Source organism: Camelus bactrianus, chromosome 6, assembly GCF_048773025.1.
Source record: "Camelus bactrianus isolate YW-2024 breed Bactrian camel chromosome 6, ASM4877302v1, whole genome shotgun sequence".
Classification (NCBI taxonomy): domain Eukaryota; kingdom Metazoa; phylum Chordata; class Mammalia; order Artiodactyla; family Camelidae; genus Camelus; species Camelus bactrianus.
Window position 1 is genome coordinate 73113440 of NC_133544.1, and position 24045 is coordinate 73137484.

Sequence of the window (24045 nt, forward strand, 5' to 3'; positions counted from 1 at the left end):
AAGAGATCTGGAGCAACAAAACTCTAGTTAACTCTAGATGAGCGCGCGATGGGACACTGGAGGCTTAAGAAATCACGAAACAAGTTAAGTCCCATAGGCACATTCACTTTTGCCCCCCTCCCCGCCTAAAGCGCTGTTCTAGACTATCAGCTCCCACCCCTTTTATCATGGTCAATCAGGTAACCTAGTTCAATACACTTCTTAGCTGTCGAAAAAATTACGCAGGAGAGTCATTTCTACGTAGGCCAGGACTCCAGGCAGGCGGCAAGCAGGAACTATTCCAACAGCTTTAAATCCCAGCCCCTGGCTGGGGTCGATGGGAGCAGAGCCTTACGGCTGTACCTCAGTCGTGTAATTCTGAGCTAGGAGTTAGTTTCGCCTCTGGTCCCTAGGGCCTATCGAATGCCAACCGTAACACCCTGGGGGCGTGGTTACCGTCTTGTTGGGGCTCTGAGAAGTGCACTTGTCTGGGGGACCAGGCCTGATAATACCATAAAAGGCTCGGTTTCTCAGTTGTGAAACCATGTTCTGTTGACCCTCCTCTAGGAGCGATACCCGCGACTGCATGTGAGGAATCCGTGGTTCTTGAGTCCCGCAGTCCTTAACTTCCTAGGCCCTTTCACTGGCTCCGCCCCTCACAAGCCTTACTCGTCCACCCTGGGAACGCCCTCTTGCGTACACACCGCACCCCCCGCTTCGGCTCCTCCCATCCAGCCTGTAGCTGAGCCCGGGCGGTAGTTCGCGTTTTGAGCCGCTCGTGCCACCATAGCTGCTGCTGCCGCTGTCGCTACGAAGCTGAAATCGCTGAGCGCGATGCCTGAGGGCGCTGTGAGCCCTGCGGCCCCCGCGCCCCGGGGCTGGTGAGGCTGGGGCCAAGCGGGGGCGCTGGCGAGTAGTAGGGGGCTTCTGAGGGAGCTGAAAGAGATAAGTCTAGGGCTCCTGTGGAGGGCCGAGCGACTCAGGAGGGTCGTGGGTGGGGGAGGGAGGCTCCCGTGGCAGAACGGGTTGCAGGGCCACAGCGAGCCCCGCCGCCCTCAAGGTCCCTGCGGCTGCCAGCGCAGGTGCCCGGGCCCCCTGCGGGATTCCTCGGTGACCTCGGCGGCCTCCTTCTTTTGGGCACTGCAGTGGCCATGAGAACAGTTGGGAATTAACGGGAACCAGACTGGCCACTAACCCTACTAGGGCCCATCCCATCCTTACAGTCGAACATCTCTGGCAGGTGTTGGCCTGGCGTTTCTTCACAACTCAGGCTTTTTAAACGCCCCCTAACCTCCTTTTCAGGAGTCTGTCCTTCGGGCATTGTAAGAAACCGTTCAGGGCTTGAAGGCGGGGATGGAGAAGCGAGAGGGCAATACCTAGAGATAGGAGCTGCAGATGGCTAGGCAGAAGGTAAGGTGGACTCTGCCGTCTCAGGTCAGTGAGAGGGCATACTGAAAGGCCCTGTGGAGTGGGAAAGCAGAGCCGCTGTTGAGACAAGTCCCAAGATTGGGCCAGACACTGACCCGGGGGCTCCTCATCATGATGGCTGTAGAAGGGTCAACCATTACCAGCCGGATCAAGAACCTTCTGCGATCCCCCTCCATCAAATTACGCAGAAGTAAGGCAGGAAACCGGCGAGAGGACCTCAGCTCCAAGGTGAGTCCTAGTATTGGAAGCCACCTCTTTCCTCCCCTTCCCTCCTCTGCTCCATGTACCTCTTTTACCTTACACTTTCTTGGGAAGGAGAACTAAAAGCTCATGTTGGCTCTAAAGGATCAAGTGTGCCCAGCTCGGCCCCTCAGAAAAGCAATGATTTAGTTTTAGATTAAAGGAAAAAGAGAAGCACCGGTGAGCATACTAAGACTCATGGATGAAAAGAAAGGAACGTGAGGAAGGCAACCTGGGTTCAGTTGTGGCTTCACTACGAAGAGTTGCTTGAGGAAGCCTGCTGTTATGCTATGACTCAGTTGCCCTTCTTAGAAGAGGGTAGTGGGACCACATACCTTGTGAAGGGCTAAGCTACCAGTAAGGTAGCCGCAAGTGTTAGTGTCACAGCTGGGGTTATGTAAGACATAGCAGCAGGAAGAAGTATGCTATAACACCTAGTCTGAAGAATTGGCTTGGTAAATGCTCTTGCCTGGGCTCAAAACAAATTTATTTGTTTATTCAAGGGACCTGAAATAATTTAACTGGAGCTTCTTGGCTTCTTAGGAATGATAACATGCAAGGGGCCAAATACTTGCCAACCAAGCAATTCTGGTTTGCCCTTGAGCATTGCTTTTCTCATTCACTGTATGCCAAGAGCCATATCCCACCCTGCTGCAGAAGTTCCTCAGAGACCAAGTCCCTTTCCATCCCTTCACTTGTCTGGGTGTTGGTGTATATGCTCTCTTCAGCTTTGTAGAGCCCCACAAGTTTGGGAATACAAAAGTAGACTTAATTTATTTAATCCCTGAGGGAATTTAGGGCCTTGTTTCCTCAGGATCAGATTAGACTTTTGTGTCTTACTAACAGCCAGTGAACACAGTAGCCTTGTGTGGTGCAGGAGTGCTACAGTGCATTTGAGACAGCCTCATTTTATTGCCTTGCTGTATCTCTTCAGAGATGAGTAGAACCAGTGAGGAGTGATTTAGAGTGCTAATGTACAGCATGGCAGAGTTCTGGGCAGACTTAGATCCCTGTCCCTTAGCAGAACCATACTTGGATTTGGTCAGAAGGTGAACACCTTTCCTGTATTTTTCAGCAGAGATTGTGTTGAATCAAAATTGGCCACAAGTTTACATGGCCGTGGAGATAGTGACTTTTCCAAGGACCCTTATTAATAATTGTTCATAGTCTCCTGAAGCAGGAGAATGAGCCTGAAACATAGACATTGTGTTAGATTTGGCTCTGTTCACTCATTTGTTGTGTTGGGTCAGTCTTAGGACTGTAATCTCTCATACTCTTGGTTGGTAACTTGGCAACAACTAGCACTGTTAGAACCATCTTCTCATATCTTTGGCCTCTTTTTCTGACCAAGAATGGTAGAGGTAATAGACATGTATGATGGGAGTTTAGTCTTCAGTATTAATACTGTAATTTTGGTCTGAAACTCAGAAGGTACGGTCACCATTCTTTAAAATTTACCATGTCATTTATCATTGATGCATTCAACAAACGTTTATTGTGTGCCTATCATGTGTAGAATCAGTGATAAATAAAGCATTATCCTTGCCATCAAAGAGCTTGTGGCCAGTCAGACATATAAACAAATAATTACAACATAATGTGGCAAGTGCTGTCCTAGAAGTATGTATAAAGGAATGCTAATGGCAGCACAGGGGAGGGAACCTAAATCAGCTTAGGGGAATTAGAAAAAAAACTTCACAGAGGAAGGGATGCTTGAACCATGAATCCTGAGGCAAGAGGAGAGGAGAAGTGCTGCAGGAAAACATTAAAAAAAGGGCATCCTTGGTGTCACCATTAAACATCCCTGTTTCAAACAGGAATTCAGTGCTTCAGACTGCTTTAAGTGGCTTTGTTTGTCCCAGAGCTGTGAATGAAGGAAATACTTAGCTGAAGTTGAATGACCCTTGAGTAGTCTGACAGAACAAGAGTGCTGGTGTATATCTTTAGCACCCAAAAGTAGTAGCTATCTTTGTGTTCCTGGGACCCTGCAGATGCCTGACTCCCCATATTCCTTATTGAAGACTCTCTATCAAAGATGATTCTAAAAGCCTGCCTCATGGTAACCAACGTTAAGACCTGGAATATAAGACTTTGTAAGCTGCTCTAATATGTGGTAGCTGTGGGTAATCATGGCAGTAGTCAGAGATCTTGTGATTCATGGATAACTAACCCTGAAACAAAATTTGAAGACCAAAAGACATATGCCTTTCACGAGGTGGGGGTAGGGGCAAAGAAGGAAGTGACAGGGGGCCTTTATGCAGCTCTTACCTCATATGGCCTGCTGCTTTGAATCATAACTGTTTCTTCTGTATACAGTAGCCTTTTCACCAAATTCTCCACTTATTTTTAGATCCAACTTTATATTTACTGGAGCCACACAGCCTTCTCTGACTAGCCCCACTACCTGGGAACCAATCTCTAATTGTTCTTTTATGTATGTCTTCATTTCCTAAGGTCATGTTCTTTTTCCTTTGCTTCACACTGTTTAGTATGGTGTAAGATATGCAGTAAATATTAAATGAATAAATGACTGAGAGTAATTTAAAGATGTCAAATATAGTAGAGATATACTTGAAATTCCAGGAGAATAGCAAGTGATTAGGAGGAGTTTGTCACCTCCTTAGAAGAGAAATCAAAGTTAGGAATTAAAAAAGAGGAATAATAAAATGTTGAAAAAGAAGTAGACATGCAGCCTATTTAGGTATGAAGGGCATTAAAGAGAAGGGGAACTACATACATGCGGAAAGTCGTGCTCATTAAAGGCTTTTTAATTCAGGAGAGACCTAGTTAGAAATATGGTCAAAATATGGCTAAAAGCTGAAGTGAGAGCCAGAAGAGATGAGGATTTAAGTTATTAGAGAGAGAGCAGATGAGAGCTGGAATTTTTACTAAACTTTTTCCAAGGGAGGGAAGTCTCTGCAGCATAATAGAATTGGAAAGGAGTAATTTGAGGTTTTATGCCAGATCTGCTGAGTCTTGATGAAGTGTAACTCAAAGTTATCAGATGTAAACACCCTTCAACTTCAAATCCTGTGCAACTGTCGGTTCTTTCTGTCGTCTCAGTTGAGGCTGTGCTTTCCTTAAGAAGCCAATGCGTGTGCTCTTGGTTGCTAACCCTCCCCCTCTTTTCTTAAAGTTCCTGAAGGATTTTTATGTGGAGGGAGCTGGGTTGTTTTTCATTTTAACAAAGGACAGAAATGGACTGAAGCCGAGCAGGCAAGATTTAAGTTAGAGATACAAAAGGATTGCCTGTGCTAGAGGGTTGTTAGGGTTTTAAAAAGTGAGTGAAGAAGGTTTTGAAATTTTCTTCCTCCTTCATAGCCATTAATCCAATCTGAGTTACATATTATACCTTTGAAAACAATGGGCAAGGTGGCTGCAACTTTCTTCTCGTTCTTAGTTTTCATGAATATAAGTCCAATCTTCCCCACCCCACCCCCAGTTTTTCTCCTGCCTGCTTGTATGGTGGTGTTTTGAGCCTTTTAAGCCTTTTAATATGTGGCTCCAGGAAGAGTTTGTGTAGGTGAATTTCATAGAGGAGAAAAATACTGGCAGTAATCTAATTTCAGCTTTTGCTTAATATTTGAGCCCTATATCAGTATTGAGATTATTTATTCTGCCTGTTTGGTAGTAGGGGATCATACTCACTTTCAAACATTCATGGATCACTGGCTCTAGCTTGATAGCGCTCAACATCGGGGTGGGGTCTGGAGGGCAGTGAGACATAATTTAAAAGATATACATTCCTGGGCCCTATCCTAGCTATATGGAATCAGAACCTCTGGGGGTAGAGTTTGGTAGTTGTGTATATATTAAATTCCATCAGAAGCCCAGTTGGATTATGAACTCCTGGCTTAAGTGCTAGGACCCTGAAATCTGTCGACTTCGTACCCAAGTCCCCATTGAGGCTTCTTGAGAATATATAAATATAAATATATATAAAATATAAAGCTAGCCCAGTAAGTATACTCTTCTCCTTGAATAGTTTTTTTGGTGGTGGTTGTTTTTAAATCTCCTTTGTGTCTTCTAGACTGACCGCTCTGTAAACTGCTATATGAGGGATAGATCTGAGAGAAACTGCCCTTTGCAGGGTCAGATATGAGGAGCTGATCATTGCCTTACTAAGACAGATCAGCAGGAATTTCCTCAGGAGGCAGGAATAGGAAACTTTATGATAATATCCCTGAGTCCTGGCCAGTTTTTTTATGTCACTGTTCCACCACCCACTTACCTTGGGATTCATAGGAACCAAGAGTTTTTAGTGTTTAATACACACTCCCTGGGCTCCCCAGCTAGAATAGATGACCAAGAGGAGAGGCCTCTGTGGCCAGCAGCCCTGCCCCTCACCTGTCTTTGTTGGTGAACTTGGGTAAGTTCTTGTTGGATTTTCTGTCTCTGATGTATTCTTTAAGGCTTGCAAAGTGTCTTGAGATCCTCAGAACAGGTGGTGTACAATGAAAAGTGTGAGGTGTTCTGTTTTTTTCCCTTTGATCTCCATTTCCTTCTCCTTCCGGTGTCTGCAGCTGCCCTCAGCCTTCAAAGTGATTCTCACCGGAGAGAGAATTCTTCTCTCCCCAGCCCAACACCTCTTGCTATGCTGTCTAAAATAGTCCAACCTCTTCAGGCTCTAAGTTGTCTTATAAAATCTTCCCTCATCTACTTGGCCTCACTCGTTTTGGAGTCTACCAGCACTGCTACTGTCCAAGTTTCTTTTCCCTTTCTCAGCTTGCAATTTAGGGCAAGTTTCCCCTGTTGGATCATTTTGAGTCACTGTCTTATTTCTTGCCAGTATTTTGAATGTCTTTGGGGCCATTGGTGTTTCTCTGACTTCACTTCTTTCTTCCATTTGTTACCTGTGTGTTTTCATTTCTTGATTAATTAAAAAAAAAAATCATAGAAATGAGGCTTCAGCTTGACCTCTGTAACCTCTGTCAACCACCCGAGTCTAAAGTTGGACTTGTGGCTGTCATCCCTGCCCCTTTGGAAAACAGTCTATGGCTTAAAATTTGGGACTATGTTTATTGAAACTAAGCTTCTCTGGGAATGTGGTGTGTCCCACTGTTGTTCTCAGAGTGTCTGTTGGTTTTTACTTCATGTCCAGACTGCTGTGTTGGTAGGGAAAGAAAGCTACAGTGTTTTCAGCAGGGTTTGTTGTATTATGCATCACATTCCCACTGCTATAAGCTATGCCTCTCCTCTGAGCTCCATTGTTTTCGGTCAGCTTCCTTTTACAGCAATTCTCAGTAGAGATGTGGGATGAGAATTTCCCACCTGTTTGGAAGTTTACTGAATCAAATCCACACTGTGGATTTTTCCTTAACTTCTGTTACCTCTTAAAAAAAGGGAGAAGGGTAGGGAGAGCAAGAAATAAAGTGAATATGACAAACAAATTGGGCAGTGTAGATCTTGAGGGTTGGTATTTTTGGTTGTTCAGATTTTCCAGATCTTGGTTTCCTTCCTCCCAACAGTTATATCAGCAAGTCCACAGTACTTCTTAATTGGCCACAGCATTTTCCTCTGGTTTTAAAGAGCGGTTACAGAAGAACGAGTTCACAGTATGGATATCTCCTCTTCGACTTTTAGGCAGTAAATTCCACCCTCTCTTATTTTATTGCAGAGAATGTTTGTAATGCTTTGTGTGTTGCTTCCCTAGTGTATAAAACTATCTTTTTTAGATTATATATATATTTTAAGTTTATATACTTTATCTCTCCCACTAAAACTGGAATGGAGCTAAAGACATTTTCCCTTCCCTGCCTCTTCACTCATAATTGAGATTTAAATATATTGGAAGATTTTGGAACAACACTTTGAAACCACATGGCTGTCCCTCCACCCACCACCACCACACACACACTTTGTCAGATTCTCTTTTGGAGGAATCCTGAGAAGGAATTCCTTAGGTTCTTCTGGATTTGAACATTGCTTCTCATTTGTGCTGAGCCCACTACAGTTTCTGGCTTTCCATCGTACCTTTCATCTGGCTTTGCTAACTCTGTTCCTTTAATGGTGCTTCTGGTCATTTACCTGTAAGTTCAGCTGACCCTTTAAAGATGCTGGCACTTAAAAAACAAAACTTAAAAAAAGATGAAATATAACATGGAAAAGTTTATGGAATATAATAATACAGTGTTATATTGTGAGTGATTATAAAATGATTGCTCCTGTTACCACCACCCAAGTCAAGAGATAAACACTGCCAGTGTGTTGGTAGTTTCTGAAGGATGTGATACTAGCGGTGTCATTAAGGTGAAATGAGGTTTTTGTCTTGCATAACTGAGATGATTTTATTGTTAGAAATTAAAATACCCAAGGACTTGATCTTGTCTATTTGTCCTTTGACTTTTCAAGTTGCGTCTTTTCCCATCCATTATAGATTGTGCCATTCAGCACTTCTAGGCAATATCCTTATTGAAACCACCCCTTTCCAACCTTTGTTGTCAGTGCTTCTTGTCCATATCTTACTCTCCCAATCCTGGAAGCAATAATATTTGTAGTGGTGATAATGGCTAACAGTTATTGAGCTTTTTGCTATGTACTGTGCTAAGCATGTACTTATATTACCCCATTTAAGTTTCACACCATCCCACTACAAGTACTATTACTCTCCCCATTTTGTAGATGAGGAAACTGATGCCAAGAGAGGTCAGGTGAGTAGGGGGTGGTTATATAGCCAGTAAGTGACTGAGCTGGTGTTCAAACCTTGGCTATCTTAACTCCTTCTCTTAATCTTTATCCTATACTCCTCCCAGGGAATCTTCATGTGCAAAACGTGACACTGAGCACAGAAGTTTGCCTAATATTGCTAGAGCCAAGAGTCACATCCAGCAATCAGCTTGGAAAAGCATAGTACCTTAAAAAAATACACTTTTCCCCCAACATTCCCCATAAAAGTTAATGTAATGAACTTCTCAGACTGATATTTTAGAACCATCATTCGGTATCCCTTTTCACTCTACATCCTTGCTCCTCTTCCCACTCCCAACTCCACAGATTTCCTGAACTGTGTCCCCACTTTTTGTTCTGGGGTACGGTTAGGAACTGTACAACTTGTGGTTCTGGGTTACATGCCTATCAAGTTGACAGGATGCAGCTGTGTGGTTCCAGATGCTTATAAGCTACAAGCAGTTGCTGCTTCTCTCTTGAGGTTGGAGCAAGGTAGAGGGGGTGAAGTGGAGACCAACAGATGCCTTGGTTGTTTCTGTGTGTGGGTATCGTGGGGCTTTAAACTGTTCTCCTCTTAGGTGGCAGTTGATCATGTAGCCCACACTCCTCACTGCTTGCTCGTGCTACCTACCCCAAATCTCTCCCTCTTTCCCTCTGTTCTCCATCTCTTTGTTACCTCTTTGGCTGTCCCTACCCACACCTGACTTGGTCTTTGAAACTGGACAATCACTGAGTTAAAATGCCTATTTTCTGTGAAAGAAACTGGATCTAAAATGCCCTGTGCCAGGGCTGACCTGGATGATGACAGTCACAGTTCAATGAACATGAAAATGAGCAAAAATGAGGTCATTTGCCCACCTGACTCTGTTTGGCTAGGGTGGCTCCAGGGTTGCTGAGTGCCTTGCCTCACCTGATCTCAAATGTGTATTATTTTGATTTCTTTCCTCAGATAGGAAGCAGTGATAACATTATGGGTGTAAAATCATAGGATCTTAATGCATGCTTTTCTGCAGCTGCCCCAGTTAGTCCTGATGAGAAACCCCAAGCTAGTTTGTGATAAGGGGGGGAGGAGCTGAGAGCATGCTCGGAAACCTTGACTCTTGCCATCACTCAGCTCCTGCCTGGTGAAAAGCAAGCAGCTGCTTGTCAGGACGAAACATGCAACAGGCTGGCTGCAGGCTTGCCTCCAGTACCCTGACACTGTCAGTCAGCTTCTATTTGGGAAAGCATAGTATCTTTGCACATCATGATGGTTTTCATACGACATAATAACCTGCTGCTGACTTTTCTAAACATGGCCTTTCTCCTTATGATGTCCTTCCTTCCCCAGGCTGCTTTAGTCTCCCTTGTGAGGCCTCCACAGCAGCTGTGGGAGAGACTTTCCCTCATAGCAAATCCAGAACTGGCTAATGAACAGGGCTTTTAAGAGTTAAGGTGCAGACAGATTAGTGGCGGGGGTGGGGTTGGGGCAAGAGGCCAGTGGTCTTGTTAAAATGCAGATTGAGTTTCAGACCCGCCCTGAGACTCTGCGTTACTACCAGGCTCCCAAGTGATGCCCCTAATGCTCTAGCTTGGGCAATATTTTAAGTAGCCGTGTGTGTGTGTGTGTGTGTGTGTGTGTGTGTGTGTGTGTGTGTGTGTGTGTGTGTGTGTGTGTGTGTGTGTGTGTGTGTGTGTGTGTGTGTGTGTGTGTGTGTGTGTGTGTGTGTGTGTGTGTGTGTGTGTGTGTGTGTGTGTGTGTGTGTGTGTGTGTGTGTGTGTGTGTGTGTGTGTGTGTGTGTGTGTGTGTGTGTGTGTTGTAATGGGGGCTGGCGAGACAGCTTCCTTCCTCACTTCCTCACTTCTGAGCTGGTTTCTTTGTGAGTATTAAATGATATTTAATGAACGTGAAAGCACATTGTAAGATCTAAATAAGTTTACAGCTATTACGGTGTTGCTAATATTATCAGGGTCCATAGATTTCTAGAATACCCAGGAGTTTTCTTCTAATTTGTTGGCAAGATTTTATTCCTTCAAGTTTCCATTTGTGAGAAGTCCTTTTTTGCAGGTTCAGCTCCTTCTGTTCTAACATTTAATCATCCTCCCTGTGTAGCTTTTTATCATGACCTATCTTCAGTACCTTTTTCTTGCCAATATTCTAACTTGTATCAATAATACTTTAACTACCCTGACCAAAAGAAAGGCTTAGCAAATATTCCTTTCGATACTAACTACTGTGTAATTTATTGCAGGGCTATGAATATGATTTTGGGGAATTAAAAAAGTCAAACTAGTGAACCAGGAATAAGGAGAGTCCTAATTGACTGTGTCTGATTGGAAATCACCGAATAATGAGCATGCTTTTTAACAGCAGTATCTTCTCTAGAAATAGATAAAACTTTTTTCTTCTTTTAGGGCTAATTCATTTATATTGAGAAATTATTTGGGAAGTGAATTGGTCTTAGAGCTTCCTTTTAGACTAAGAATTTGAAGGCAGAGTAAAAACTGTTCATTTTAAAACCCATTGTTTTAAGTTTCTAATATTGTGATGAGTGAAATATTCTATTTAAATAATTTTTGCTTAAAGAAAATTATGTGAAGATGGGGGAAACAAGTGCATTCGTACCCTTACACTATTGGTAAGAGCAGATGTTGATCTCATGTTCTTAGAGAACAACTTGGAAATGTCCTTTAGCAAAAAATTTACGTATTTTTAGCTTTTGATCTAGCAGTTATAGTTTTGGAATCTTATTCTATGCAAACATTCACACTACAAAAAAGTGTATATAACTGAAAATTTTTTGGGGGGGGTGTTATTCGCAATAGTGAAATCTTTGAGGTAATCCAAGTAATCATCAATAGGAGATTGGTGTACATCCATAAAATGAAATACCTTATACTTGCTGAAAAAGAACGAGGTTAATCTATATGTACTGACATGAGAGGGTATACAAGATCTATTAAGTGACAAAAAGCAAACTGTTTAACAGTTTTTATGTTAATGATTATTTATATTTTGTTAAAACATGTTTATTAGTATATGTGTAGAAAAAATTGTGAAGCTATAAATACCAAACCATTGTTAAAACTGGTTACCTCAGGGAGGGATAGTAGATTATGGTGGACATTCACTATCTACATTTCTATATTTCTGTAATGTTGGAATTTTGTACAACGAATCTGTATTATTTTTGTAAGTAGAAAAAAACAATAAAGGTAAAAGTCTCTCCAATTTAAACGTGTATTTCATACTTAAATCTAAAATGTTTAAATTTTAAAATCTGTATACTCATTAAAGCATTTATGTACAAATGTTGGAAAATATATCTGGTATAATAAACTTGGTTTGTTTTTTAAGTAATAATAGGACATAAAAATATTTTCTTACCCATTTGTCATTAACCTGTTAAATTTGAGATCATTCATTTCTGATATCTTCAAAGATATTTCCTTGGTAAATAATTTTTTTTTTGTATTTTCTGAAGTACGTGTCCTTTCTGAAAAGATTTTTTTTATACTATATGAAGAACCATAAAGAAGAAAACAGGCCATTCATAATTCTAACATCCAGAATAACTACTGATAGCTACAGTCATTTCTGATTAAAAAGGACAGTAAAGCTCTTTTTTTTTTTTAAAGTTTTTTTTTTGAGGGGGAGGGAGGTAATTAGGTTTATTTATTGATTTATTTTTAGAGGAGGTACTGAGGATTGAACCCAGGACCTCGTGCATGCTAAACATGTGCTCTACCACTTGAGCTATAACCTCCCTCCTCAGTAAAGCTCTTTTTAAACAATAGTATTGTTACTTTTACGAAACAAAAATTATCTCTGATCCTTTTAGGCTTGTTAACTATAATTTTGTCAGATTTATGAAGAGCCATGCCATGCATGTATTTGCTAAAGTCGGGGATAAAACTGTTTTGTTTGTAATCATTGAAGGCACATGGCTTATTCCCTTTAGGCTTTCCCCAGTCTTTTCTGGAAAGGTGTCAAAATACTGCTTCCTACTCCAGTTTCTACAGCTGGCTGTGATAAATGGAGAATTCTCTAGGAGCTTAAAGAATTTACCAAGTAAGATAAATCAAAGAATATTCACAAATATTTTTAAAGTATTAAAAGTGGATTCAACAAATATACTATATTAAACACTGTGCCCTGTGCTGTAAGTATAGAGTTGTGTGAGACACAGCCTCTGCCTCCCAGGAGATTATAGGCTAGTAGGAGAGATAATACAAAATCCATGAAGAATTCCTGTACAAAGTACTGAGTAGTACCTACCATGTGAATGATGCAAATTAAGTGCTGCTGTAAAGAATACCAACGAGGGAGGAGTAATTTATGGCCAGGGTGATCACAGAAAGAATCATAGGGGATGTGATATTTGAGCTGGTTCTTAAAGGAGGGGTAGGGTTTCAGTATGGGGTGGTGGAAGGGAAGAGCATTCCAGGTAGAAGAATATAAAATAAAGCCGCGAGGCTCCTTTCCAGAATAATGAATAATCCAGATTGACAAATACACATGATTCATGGAAGTGACTACTAGGAAATAGAAGAAAAAGAGGGCCCACTGACGGATGCTAAGCCAAGACATTTGTAATTTATTTAGTTGGCAGTAAGGAGCCATTGAAAGTTTTTGAGCAGGGGAGAGGTGTAATCATAGTTATGCTATGGAAAGGTTATTTTGATAAATTGGCAGGGGTAGGATAGGGACTGCAGTAAGGAGATTGATTGGAAAGCCATTGCCATATCCAGGAATGTGGTACTGAAAGTCTTAGCCAGGGCATTGGCCTTAGGAATGGAAAGGAAGTGAGCATTTTATAGAGAATAACACGTTGAAGAAACCTTCCTTCTTCTAGGAGAGTCTCATGGCACAAGTTTGCATGATTGTGTGGGCACCAGGAGTCCTCCCCACTCCCCTTGATGTCCCAGAACACACATTCACTTTGCACACTTAGTCCAGATAAGAAACAGTTAGGATTCTCCCTGGTTACAACGTTTGGAAACCAAAAGATTAAGAAAACCCAGGCATGTAGAGTTGGTGAATGAGGAAGAATTCGACCTTTCTTGATGATTAGACTTTTAGCTCATAAAGCTTTGTTTGTGATTCTGGTCTTGCTGTAGCGAAGAGTGACCTTAGAGAGGAAAAAAATATTTTTCTTATTCTGGTTGCTTAAATTGAGCTGTCCTCTATGCTTATCTTTCTGATAACTGGAGGAGAAAGGTGGGGTAGGAATCCCTGCTTTATCCCAGGCACTGTGTTGCCAAGGCTTCTCTTTGGACTTGGGCGCGTGCTGTTGGTTATATTATAATTGAGTCCTTTAGCTAGAGGCCCCTCATTCCCTCCTTTCTGGTCTGAGGTCTGATACCATCCTTACCTCTTCCTCCATCTGCACACGGAATCAGATTCCTCTTCTTCTGACTCTGTAATGTCAGTTGCCTTGGAAATGAGTGTCAGCTGTCTGTTGACTGTAAGTTCTGGTGCCAGCTGGACGTGGGCAAGCTCTGACCACGTGGGATACTCTGACATTGGAAGACCCTCTGTGCTCTTTCTCTGCAACCATCTCAGTGTGGAGAGGTCAGAACCCATTTTTAGACCATTAAGCTACTGATAAGACCAGCTAATTTTTTAAAAAACAGTAAAGCTAGCAGGAGAGGACTCTGTCACCTCTCTACTACATCCTGTGCCCTTTACCTTCTCCGTTGGTTCTCAGACCTGTCCCTAAGCCTCTGTGATGGCATGGTGACTTCCCCGTGTACTCTTTCAGAAACTGCCAACATTCTGGTGATTTTGGACAACCTGAACTCTCTCCTTGAACCCTATGGTTTCTGGAACCAAGCAGACCTAGGTCTGAATCCTGGTTCTCCCACTCGCTACTTACCTAACTCCTTCATCTGTAAAATGGAGATAATACTAGTCCTTCATAAAGTTGTCAGAAGCATTAAATGAGGTGATCTTGTAAAGCGTTTAGCACAGTTTTGCCCACAGAGTTCACATTCAGTAGATGGTAGCTGTTATCGCTGCAGATCCTCTCTCTGCCCAAGACCCTTCACAGCCCATGTGTCTTTTTGAAAGAATACTCGGAACATTGTTTTTCTTCTTAGTCTCAGGAGGGGTTAAAAAGGCCAAATGCTTTATAATTTAATGGTTCCCCACCTGATTAATCACTAGAACCACGTGGAGAACTTTATTATGCAGATTCTTGACCCGCTCCATGGCTGTGGATCTAGAATCTTGCGGAGACAGGGGATGGGGAAAAGCTGGGGACTGCTATCTGAAAAAAACTCGTTAAGCCCTCTGAGTAATTCTCTCAACGGGCCAGGATTGGGAACCTCTGTTCTCTAGTCTCCAGGGGCTTATGGCTAAAGGATCTCTAAGGTCACCTCCTCCCAAGCAGTGACAGACTCACCTTCCTTAGAAGCTGAGGCTATTTTAATCCCAGCACTGTGGAATTGGCTCAACTCCAACTAATCTTGAGCTCTAAGTGAGGGAGCCTGGTTTTTCTGTCATATTAAAAGTTGTTTGTTTCTGGGAGACTTCATGGTAATAGACAGTAAGACTATAAATCAGCTAGATGGGGGAGAGATTAAGAGCTGAGCAGAGAGGCAAAGTCTGTTCTACAGTCTTGTGGTGGCCATTGTGTCCCTTCCTGCCTCTGACCAGATGGCACTTTGGACTCTGAAGGAGCAGGAATGAGTGAGCTTGGGCATGATACCCACCTCCCCCTTCCTCCTACCAGGGCTGGTCCCTGGGTCTCTGCCTAGCTGGCTAAGTCTCTGCACAAAGCCTGCTGGCCTTGGGCTTCCTCTGTGGCTTTTGCATAAGTGGCAATTCTCAGAGTCTGGGAGAGAATCTGCTTTGTGAGATGAGAGTGTAGTGTGTGGACAAGAGACAAGCATAGTTATTCTTAACCTGCAGGAAGGGAGGGAAAGGCAGAGAGGGCTCTGCCTCGGACAGGTCTGTGACATGTTTGTTTATAGAAATAGCAAGCCCATAATTTGGCTGGAATGACTTATAACTCAGGTATTTATAACTTGTATTGAGTGGGATTCAGAAGTGGAGAAAAGGAGAAGGGGGAAGAAAGAAACTGGTGGCAACAAAACATGGCAACCAAAACAGAGATCCACTTCCTCCCAGTTGCTGGGGCTTCTTTACCAGTTTGAGGTCAGCTAAATCCTAGATGACCCTGTCCTTTTGTGGCTCTGGGCTCTTAGTTTTTGTCTCTCCAGGAAGCAGCTGCTCCCTCGCTTCTGCAGACTCCCTGTAGAAGTCCCTCATACTAAGAAAGGAAGAACAGATTCAAACCCCCTATGCCATGGGCTCAGGCAAGAAGCCTTTCTCTGGCAGTGCCGTTGTCTTGGCTCCACACACTGGATCTTTCATTGGCTAGTGCCTCTCCTCTAGCTTGTGAGCTGATCAAATCTCGGGACTGGGTGGGTGGGAGGGGAAGAGGGAGGGAGAGAGAGAGAGAGAGGAAGAGAGTGAGGGAGAGAGACCAGAAAAGCTTAGAAGGCTTTGCCCAGAGTTCCTGAGATCCTGTGTTAGAGGTTTGGGGCTGCTTGGGACCCTGTGCTGTGCCACCTATGTTGCAGATGGTTCTGGACTCTGGAGAGTTCGTTTCTTGCCTCCTTCACTTCTTTATAGCACTTACATCAACTACCCCTTCCTTCTGGGAACTCTCCCCTTCGCTGACATCTTGGTTCTCCTCTTCCCTTTCTGACTGCCTAGGACCTCATCTTCTCCATACTCTAAAAATAGGTATTGCCCACATCTCTCTCCTCAGCCTCAGCCTTCCCTCTATCTTCTGTCTCACTGTATTTTCACTGGTGGTTTTCACCTCCATGTGAATAATTCTCAGATATCTATTTCTAGTCCTGACCTCTCTCCCAACTTCTTGTATATGTTGCTAAATTAAATGTTCCATGGTTCCTACTAAATATCCCTGAAGCATCTTAGGTTCAGCGTGTCCAAAACAGATGTCATTGGTTCCCGTCCTTCCTCCTTTGTCCAGGGCCTCTTTCTGATCATCGTGCCATTTCTTTTCATAGCACCACCTAGTTCCCTATCTCTGAGGTTCAAAATTTGAGTCTTTTGTCTTTTTCCTCCAGAATTGTACAGTTCCCAGTCTTGCTAATTCTGTTTGCTTTGCCATCTTTTCTTTGTCATTATTTCTTTTCTACGCCCACTGTCTTCTTACTGGGCTAGATCCTCATTCCTTCTCACTTGTACTACTATAATACATCCTAATGGGGCTCCCTGCCTGTGTTATATGTCTTGTATACATCATCACCAAGCATAGCTTTGATCGTGTCCCTCACTTGAAACGCTTCAGTGACTTCCCAGGGCCCACAGTTGACCACTTAGTTTGGCAAACAAGGCCCTTCCTGGTCTGGATGCAGTCTACCTCACCTCACCTAATTCTCCTACAAAAACCTTTGCTTTTCCTGCTGCTCACCTGCTCTGTTGTTTCCTTCTGCCAAACTCACTCATGCAGCTTCTTCTACTGAGAATTCCTTCTCTCTGTATTTCTGTTTGTCAAATCCTGTCCTCACCGCAAGGCCCAGGACAAATTCCATTTGGTCTTCCAAGAAACCTTCATTGTTTCCCTTTCCTGATCTTGTTCAGAAATCATCTCTCTTCTTTCTCTTTGAGCGCTTTGTATCTTTCTTATGACCCTCATCGCATACTGGATTGCTTTGCGGTGTATCTACTCATCTTCCCTAATGGATTTTGAGAGTAGAGGGTTGAGTCTTATATTCTTCATCCTAGGATCCCCACAGCATCCCAGTGGCTTTTAAACGTTTTTGAGAACAACTCACATTAAGAAATACATTTTGCATTGTGACCCAGTACACATGCACACACTCACAAAGCACAGACCCCTCACAAAGTAAAGTTTCATGATCAATACTTACTGTTACTACATGCCATGAAATCTGCTTTTTGTTCTATTCTAGTTATTTGTTACCCACTAAATCAATTTCAGATCCCATTAATAGGCTGTAATCTGCACGTTGGAAAATACTGTTCCATCTAGTATGAATGAGTAGTCCTGTCTGTCGCCTCTGAGCCACCTGTTTTCTCCATCTTCTTTAATGAGAGCCAAAAGCGCTCTTAAACAGTTGGCTTTATTCTTTCCTTCTCTCCTGGGGATAGGCGATTCTGAAGTTATCCCTTTATCTCATTACAGTGAGGGATGATTTTGCTTTCCTTCTTTCTCTCGAGAGGATACAATCCTGCCTGGCCTGGTGCATGTTGGGAGGGTGGGCATTCAAGCCTTCCTCTGCAGTGTGTCTGTGGTAATTCTGCCCTCCTGCAGACTTGCTTCCGGGGGAAGATGACATTATCTTTCAGGTTGATATGGGCTTTCCTCCATCTTAATACTCTCCACCTTCAGGGGAAGGCTGGGCCATAGCTTGAGTGTTCTCCCTGCTTCTAGGCTGTGTTTCGGATGTGGAGGCAATCACTGCAGAGTACAGAAGCGGTGCCCCCTTCTCAGTTCTGAGTTTTCACCTGTGCATGATGTTCCTAAATCTGTGGATGTGTCAGGGTGCTAGCTGCCCGTAGCAGTGGTGTCTCATGTTACTGGCCGTAATCAGTTACTTGGACTGGTGTGTCTTTTGGGCTATGTTCCACAGCATTGGGCCACGAGGATTTGGAGCTGAAGTTCCTGTCAGGACTTGGGGCCCTGTCCCTGACTAGAGGACAGCTGTTTTCTCATAGGGCCTCTTCCCTGCCTCAGTTTCCTCAAACGATGCCTGAGGCAAGAACTCTCATACTAGTGAGAATGCTTCCTTATTGTGAGAGATGCTGTAGTAGTGTTCAGGAGGAGCTAGGTCATTGGTTCCCAAAGTGTGATCAGAGAATCCCTGTGGTCCCCGAAACCCTCTTAGGGGATCTCTGTGATCCCCCTTTTACAATTACATTTCCAAATGAGGTCAGATTTTCTTTTATCTTCACCTTGAATAACATACCACAACAGATAGAATGCAGATGCAGATAGAAGAATCCAGCCATTTGCTATTAACCCAGACATTAAAGAGATCTGCAAAAACATTAAACAGTGCCACTCTTCTCACTAAATTTTTTTGCTTTTGTTTTGGAAAATAGAGTTTCTTTTAATAAAAGGGCTAACGTGATGGATTTATTGTTATTTTTAAATGATTAAATGTATTTAAATATTTCCATTGTAATTTCTAATATAGTAAATATTGATAGATATAACTGGTATAAACAAAAGCTCCTTGGGATCCTTGGTAATTTCTAAGAATGTAAAGAAACCAAAGAGTGGAAGAGATCAAAAAGTGTGAAAATTCCCCAGCAGGTCATGCTGTGGTAACAAATCACCTCCAAGTCTCCCTGACTTAGTGGATAGTTTATTTCTTGCTCATACTTATGTTCAGTGTGGATCGGTGTGGGTGTTCTGTTCATCAGAGTTACTCGGGGGCCCAGGCTGAGGGGGCCGATCTCATCACCTGCTGCCACATTTAGCAGTCAGGGAAAGGGATGTGCACAGTGAACCTTGAAAACTTCTACTGGAAGTGGAAGTGACGTGTCAGAGCATCAAAAACATGTGCAGACTTATGAGCACTTAAGTGAGAAACCTAAATCAAATAAAACCATACGTTCTGGAGTTCTTTCTACCCTTTCTCATCACATTGCTTGGTCACTGGGTGTCAACGAAGTGGCCTGAGGATAAAGAGAAGTCAGGTATGTGAACTGCAGAAGGATGTTGCTCATGAGGTGCTAAGCCCCACGCCACATCCCAGACCCTATCTTTTCTCTCTTTTTAACATTTGCTCTGCAAGATTTAAGACATACAGCAAAGACATAATCAGTGAAGGGTAGCAACTTAGGCCTTGCCCTCAAGGAGCTCATATTTTGGTAGAGGAGACAGACAGTAAATATGTACACAAAGATATAATTGATGTTGGGTCACCATGTGACTCTAAGTGCAACAACAAAAAAATAAAGCAGGGTAAGTTGGGTATCAAGTGATAGCAGTAAAGCCAGTCTGAAAAGTCCTCTCAGAGGAGGAGACCTTTGAGCAAAGACCTGGGTGAATTAGCTGTGGGAATAGTTGAGGGAAGAGCATTTTATGGAAGGAATAAATAGCACATGCAAAGGACCTGAGGTTGGAATCTGCTTGAGGTGCTTGAGGCAGCCAGGGTGGTTGTGTAGGAGGAGGGTGTAGGAAACGAGGTCAGAGAGGTAGCCAGAGGCCAGATGACTTAGGGCTTATAAACCAGGATAAAGTTTGGATTTGACCTTAAGGATTAGAGGCTTTGAGCAGAGTAATGACATGATCTCATCTATATTTTAAAAGAATCACAGTGGCCTGCCATATTGCGAAAAAGACTATAGGAAGTAAGGCCTGAAGTAGAGTGAACACATGGGCATTACAGCCATAGTCCTAGTGAAAGAGAGAAGTTGCTTGAGCCCAGTGGTGCCCTGGGAAATGTTTACATGCTCTCTGAAGAGGAGGAAAAGGGCCCTGATTTGTAGCATTGTCTGATTTCATGGTGTAAGTACTCCTGCCATGGTGATTTCAAGCTACCAGTGTGCTGTCACTGAACATGGAGCTGGGAAAAGAGGTGCACAGTCGGTCCCCTGAGCCCATGCAAGCCAGCTGCAGCACACCGCTGCTGACCCCGGGGGCTTTCAGCCTGGGCGTGTCTGCAAGGGGGTGTCCAGGTTTGTCTCCATTCCCTAGGGTGGATGAAAGCTATACCACCTTTTTGGAAAGAAGGGATATAGAGAGGATTATGAGAGGGAGAGAATCAATTTATAAAGTCCACCGTGCTGGAGCCTTGTAGAATAAGCCTAGATGTTGGAGGCCTTGCAGGAGCCCTGGACTCTCAGATCCTTTGAAAGTGGAGCTCAGCTCCAAACCTCCCTGCAAACAGGAAGCTGGTTTGAGTTAGAACATAAAATAAAAACCAGCTGATGCCCCTGAATGTTTTTCCCCTGCTCCTCCTCCTCCACAGAGCCAAAGGAAACTGCCTTTTTTCCCCTTGGATAGCTGCTCAGAAAGCCAGAAAAAGCCAAAAACAAAACCCATAAATCCTTTGAAAATCATCCAAGTTTTGAGCCCAGGCAAACTCCTGTCTGTGGGGTTTCCTAGCCCGGATGTCTCCGCTGCCGAGAGTCCTAGGAGGAAAGTGACAGCAGGACACAGAGGTGCCAGGGACCAGGCTGAACCCAGGCCCAGCGGGGAGAGATGGTCCTTATCAGGGTCTCTCAAACTGCAGCTTCCAGCCCACTTGTAGGTCATGAAGTCAGTAAAGTAAAGACCAGAACTGTTTTTAAATGAAATAGAATATAATAGAAATTGGAGTATATAACATGCAGTAAGAGTAAATATTGTTCTGTGAAACTTTCGTTTCACTTTTATGAACATGCTCACACATACATGTATATTTATACTGGGTCATGATATAAAATGTGTCTCTTACTGTGGCCTGTGGTGAAACTTTCCTGCTTTTTTTTTCCCAGTGTTTTTTTTTTTTTAATTGACATATAGTTGATCATTTTTTTTAATGGAGGTACTGGGATTGAACCACTGAGCTATTATCCTCCCTTATAATAAATCTTTAATTTAAAAAAAAATTTTTTTTTTTTGGTGAGTGGGAGGTAATTAGATTTATTTATCTATTTATTAATGGAGGTACTGGGGATTGAACCCAACCTCGTGCATGGTAAGCATGGACTCTACCACTGAGCTATACCCTCCCCACTCCTTCCTGCTTTAGATTGCTGTTGAAAACTCCAAGCTAGTTCCAGAATTAATCTCTGTGGGGCTGGATCATCTACCCACGAAACACCTACCTAAATTCCTGTCAGAGGAAAGGGAAGCTGAGAACCAACAGACTGGTCTGATTCTTTAGGACCAAAGCTGAAGCATAAGGGAGGGACTGATGTGAATTTGAAGCCAAAGGATTTGCCTGAAATCAGATTAGCTGGAAGAGAATAGGCGTTGAGTGGCCTTTTAGCTCACTGCACTTGCTTTTGTGACCTTTCCCATCTATGCAGGTCATGCTGGCCTCAGGCTTCTCTTTCTCTTTTCTCTGCAGTAGGCAGCTGGTGCAGCAGGAATGTTCCTGAGTACCCCTCCCCCTGGGAGAGCCAGGGGCACACTGCCAGGATGGGGAGTGGCACCCTGAACTGAGTATCCCCAGACTTCCCCAGGGTTATTTTGTACTCTGGTCAGTGTGCACGCCTTTCAGAAAGGTGATTGGGTGCCAGGGGGTCATTAAGTATGGAAGGAGGCATAAATTAGGGCAAACTATCAAGAATGCATAGAGTAGGCTAAAGTTTGTCCCCCACTAGGTTTAGTGCCTCACAAAGGTCCAAGTGTAACTGGCAAGTTTGGTGCTTGCCACGTGCCTGGGGTAGGTACATTGCCCTGGAATTAAACTGCCTCTGTCAGTGACACATGTTGGACACACATTGTAATTCCTGGTCCATATCATCAAGAAGCACAGAAGACTCTTGGGGACCTTCCTGGGGAATAAGTTTTAACTATAGCGTCCTTATTTTGGTCTTTGGCCACCTCAGGGAATTTCTTTCCAACCTAATTCAAACTAAAATGGTCCTTGGAGATAAGAATTTAAGCAGGCCCTCTAGGAGCACTGAGAATCCTCCAGCTGGGAGAGTAAGAGGGAAGGAGCAGTCCTAGAGTACCCTAATTGACTCTGGGCTTCCCCTCTCTGGATACTGGCCCGAACTAGGAGTAGATGGCCCTGTACAAGTGTGAACACCCCTGAAGTGTTTCTGGTTCACATGGCTCTCTTAAGGCCCCTGAGACTCTCTTAGCAGAGTACACTCTACCCTGTTTACATTGCCATTTTATGTTCAGAAGCCCCTCTCTGAGCCAGTGAAGACCCAGGACATACCTGGGGAGGGCTGTTGCAGGGAGTCCAGACAGGGCTAGACCTGGACATGCGAGATGTCGTGTAGCAGACGGTGAGGTGGAGTGATAAGCAAGAGGTGACAGGGCTGTTTGAAGCCTACATGGCATCATCTAGCAGAAGTAATTTGAGGCTAGTCCATTGTGCATCCCGGGCCTGCAGACAGTGCAGGGTAACAATAGTGATGATGAGAGCGATGGTGAATGGCTCATGTGGCCATGTCCTCTCTGAGCACTTTTCATGTGTTTCCCTTTCATCTCTGTGGGAGTTGTGGCTTAATAATAATAATTAGAGTACTCTGAGCATCTGTGCTTTGCAAAACACAGCATTAAGCCATGTTTCTGCCTCCTAAGCTTGTAGTCCATATGAACTGGCACACATGGGTGGGTGGAGTCCTCTGATGGAGGGCAAGAACATGATGGAATGCAAAGATCAGGGATAGTCTGAGTCACCTAATTGATGCCTAACATCCTAACATTCTTCTGGCTCTTGGAGATCAGAGTGGCCAAGGCACGAAGATTAGTGACCTCCCCTGATTCTCAGAGTGACCCAAGAGGCCAGCCTGGGGACCCACAACTCTTATCGTGTAAAGGGAGCCTTCCTGGATTGGGGGAGTACTTGTTCCTCTGTGGCCATGAGCTGAGTTTTAACCACTTTATTTTCAGTAGTTTGATTGCTGTTTAAAAGCTAGTGATGCACACTGGCTTTTTTCCATGTGGTCAGGGGGCCTATGGCCAGGTCAGAACCTGGACAAGTCAGTAGCCCCATTCCCCAGAAGCCAGGGCCATCAGGAAAGCAGTCAGCATTGCAGAAGGTGCTGGGTACCTTCAGCACTTTTTTCCCAACCCCACTCTGTCCATGACATAACACTTTTCTGTCTTTCTCTAACAGGTGACCTTGGAGAAGGTGCTTGGAATAACAGTGTCTGGAGGCAGAGGACTTGCCTGTGACCCCCGATCGGGTTTAGTTGCCTACCCAGCTGGGTAAGTGGCTTGGAAGAGGTCTTACTGCATCGGAGCATAGCCATGCTAAACCAGTTGGGGTGGGCATGGGTTTTCTGGTATCTTCTGGGAGATGTGTCCGGGTTAATGTTTTGGTGGCATTTTTATAAAGGAGATTCAGGGCCAGGTGAAGACTCTTTGTTGATTGTTGTCCTTGTAGCCATCCTGTCCTGCTTTTTGGCCACTCACACCCACCCACAGACTCACACTTTCTGTTACACATAGCTTCCAACACCATCTTCAGTATCTTTGACATCTGCCTTCTAGTCATTTTTAAAAACAGCTTTATTGAGATGTAATTTACTTTTTACAACTTCCCCATTTAATATGTACAATTCAGTGGTTTTTAGTCTATCCACACAGTTGTGCTGCCATTACACAATTTTAGAACATTTTCATCACCCCAGAAAGAAACTCCATGCCCCTTAACAGTCACTCTGTACTTCCCTCCAAGATCCCCAGCCCTAGGCAATCTCTCCTCTACTTTCTGTCTCTGTAGATTTGCCTGTTCTGGACATTTTATATAAATAGAATCATATTTTTTGTGACTGGCTTTTTTTTACTTAGCATGATGTTTTCAAGGTTCGTACATGTCATGTTGGGTGTCAGTATTTCATTCCTTTTTATGTCTGAGTAACATTCCACTGTATGGATACACCATATTTTAACTATTCATCAGTTGATGGACATTTGGGTTCTTTCTGCTTTTCGGCTGTTACGAGTAACGCTCTGAACATTTGTCTACTCTGGTCCCTTTAAGAGATTATCAGTGCCATGGAAGAGAAGTAGGGTCCTGGGGCTGGAGTTCCTCTTTCCCTTGCTGCCTTTTCACTCCTCTGCTTCT

General features: G+C 43.6%; 1 protein-coding gene across 1 annotated transcript in view; it reads left to right on the forward strand.

Moving 5' to 3' along the window:
• Positions 1-254: 254 nt before the first annotated feature.
• The window catches only part of MAPKBP1 (mitogen-activated protein kinase binding protein 1), a 49322-nt gene continuing 25531 nt past the window's right edge, over positions 255-24045 (forward strand). Inside the window, exons 1-3 of the mRNA XM_074365937.1 lie at positions 255-860; positions 1414-1635; positions 23092-23183. Coding sequence (XP_074222038.1) covers positions 1519-1635; positions 23092-23183 — 209 coding nt within the window. The 5' untranslated portion in view covers positions 255-860; positions 1414-1518. The remainder of the gene's footprint in view (positions 861-1413; positions 1636-23091; positions 23184-24045) is intronic.